Below are 2,500 nucleotides of genomic sequence, written 5' to 3'. Positions count from 1 at the left end.
CTGTGTTTGTCTCCCTAGCATTGCTTGACAACCAATGCTGGTGTGTTTATGTCCCCGTTACTTAGCGGTTCGGCAAAAAGAGACCGATAGAATAAGTACTGGGTTTACAAAAAGAATAAGTCCCGAGGTCGAGTTGCTCGATTAAAGGTGGTGCTCCAGCATGGCCGCAGTCAAATGAATGAAACAAGTAAAAGCGTAAAAGATATATATATATATATATATAATAAAAACTTACTTGGAGAATAAGAAATCGACGCCAGGCGTTCAATCATATAATAACGATTTAATAAATAAAACATGCATATATACATACATACATACATATATGTACGTACCTACATCTATATGTATATATACGTGCATTTGGTGTCCTGTACTCATATATATAAATGCATGTATATATACATATAGATGTAGGTACGTACATATATGTATGTATGCATATGTTTTATTTATTAAATTGTTATTATATATATATATATATATATATATATATATACGAGCAAAAGGCTCCCTCCATCCAATGGACGGTGCTGAGTTGTCAAACATTTAAACCAAATTTTCTCAAAACAACTTTTCCGACCGTCCCATAGGCCTCCCCTTTGAGAAACACTGATTGAACATGAATTTGAGACACCAGCAAAAGAAGAAATAAAGATAGAATTTTTTTCTATTCCAAAGAAAAACAATTTTATCCACACAAATACGCAACCGAAGAGTTTAAAGTACCAGTAAGTACATCACAACAGCTGATGTACTTGCGCGTACAAATGCACTTCCCCACGGCTTTATCGATCGCATTCTCACCAGGAATCGATTTTTGTAATTTTTTTTCAAGACTTATATACGCCCTGATACCGTCGGTATCTACATATCAAATTTGAGCGCAATCGGATGGAGAATGCCCGAGATCCTAGAAGACACACACACAGACAGACAGAACGGATTTTATATAATAGATATATACAGTGTAGGAGTGGCTCTGTGGTAAGTAGCTTGCTTACCAACCACATGGTCCCGGGTTCAGTCCCACTGTGTGGCACCTTGGGCAAGTGTCTTCTACTATAGCCTCGGGCTGACCAAAGCCTTGTGAGTGGATTTGGTAGACGGAAACTGAAAGAAACCTGTCGTATATATGTATATATATATATGTATGTGTGTATGTTTGTGTGGTAAGTAGCCTGCTTACCAACCACATGGTCCCAGGTTCAGTCCCACTGCGTGGCACCTTGGGCAAGTGTCTTCTACTATAGCCTCGGGCTGACCAAAGCCTTGTGAGTGGATTTGGTAGACGGAAACTGAAAGAAACCTGTCGTATATATGTATATATATATATGTATGTGTGTATGTTTGTGTGTCTGTGTTTGTCTCCCTAGCATTGCTTGACAACCGATGCTGGTGTGTTTACGTCCCCGTCACCTAGCGATTCGGCAAAAAGAGACCGATAGAATAAGTACTAGGCTTACAAAGAATAAGTCCCGGGGTCGATTTGTTCGACTAAAAAAAGGCGGTGCTCCAGCATGACCACAGTCAAATGACTGAAACAAGTAAAAGAGAGAGAGAGAGAGAGAGAGAGAGAGAGTGTTAGAAAGTTCCATTTTGTACTCACGTAGCACCGACGAAAAACAGGAGGGCAAGCGCGAAGAGCTTCATCTTGGGCGGCCACAAATCAGGTTTCGGTGTTTGCAGATGTCCTGATGTCTTCACTGAATAACTAAAACATGTCCGCTACAACCAGACAGCTTTATATATTTGCGCCCTCCTTCGTTTTCTTTTCCTTATTTGTTTTCTGTCCTCTTAACGCTTTTCTTTGTTTGGACAAAGAAAAGAAGAAAAAAAAACACCCCAAAAATCTGTCCTTGAGACACAGAAACGCGATAAAAAAAACCTACCACCACCACCAATAACAACAACAACAACGACAGTGACGCGGGCAACAACAACAACAACAACAGCAATTCTATTATGCAACCAAAAGAACAAACAGACGCGTCAAATTAAACACCGTTATGCTCACAGGACGGAGCATTAATAATAATAATAATAATAATGATAACGATAATAATGGTAATAATAATAAAAATGATGATGATGATGATGATGATGATGATGATAATAATAATAATAATAATAATAACAATAATAATTATAATAATGATGATGATGATGATGATGATGATGATGATGATGATGATGATGATGATAAAAACATTGAACTTTATAACAACAACAACATCAATGATAATTTTAAAAAAGTAAATGGAGAATGAGTTGAAGGCTGAGGAAAGGCTTGGAAGAGGAAAAAAAAAAGGAAAGAAAATAAAACGAATTTTATTGGATCATAACGAGTTCATCTGGTTCCGCTATGACAATAACTCCTCCTCCTCCACCACCACCACCCATCCCCCTCCTTCTCCTCCTTCTCCTCCTCCTCCACCTCCTTACTACTACTACTACTACTACTACTACTACTACTACTACTACTACTACTACTAATAAT

General features: G+C 38.0%; 1 protein-coding gene across 2 annotated transcripts in view; it reads right to left on the bottom strand.

The window, feature by feature from the left end:
* The window catches only part of LOC115232210 (UPF0462 protein C4orf33 homolog), a 28,273-nt gene extending 26,505 nt beyond the window's left edge, over positions 1 to 1,768 (bottom strand). Inside the window, exon 1 of one of the 2 annotated variants that reach the window (XM_029802052.2) lies at positions 1,610 to 1,768. In XM_029802052.2, coding sequence (XP_029657912.1) covers positions 1,610 to 1,653 — 44 coding nt within the window. In that variant the 5' untranslated portion in view covers positions 1,654 to 1,768. The remainder of the gene's footprint in view (positions 1 to 1,609) is intronic. The other variant, XM_029802054.2, reaches the window with a different exon arrangement.
* Positions 1,769 to 2,500: the final 732 nt, after the last annotated feature.

Source organism: Octopus sinensis, unplaced genomic scaffold (genome assembly GCF_006345805.1).
Source record: "Octopus sinensis unplaced genomic scaffold, ASM634580v1 Contig20002, whole genome shotgun sequence".
Lineage (NCBI taxonomy): Eukaryota > Metazoa > Mollusca > Cephalopoda > Octopoda > Octopodidae > Octopus > Octopus sinensis.
This window is presented reverse-complemented; position numbering and strand designations above follow the sequence as displayed.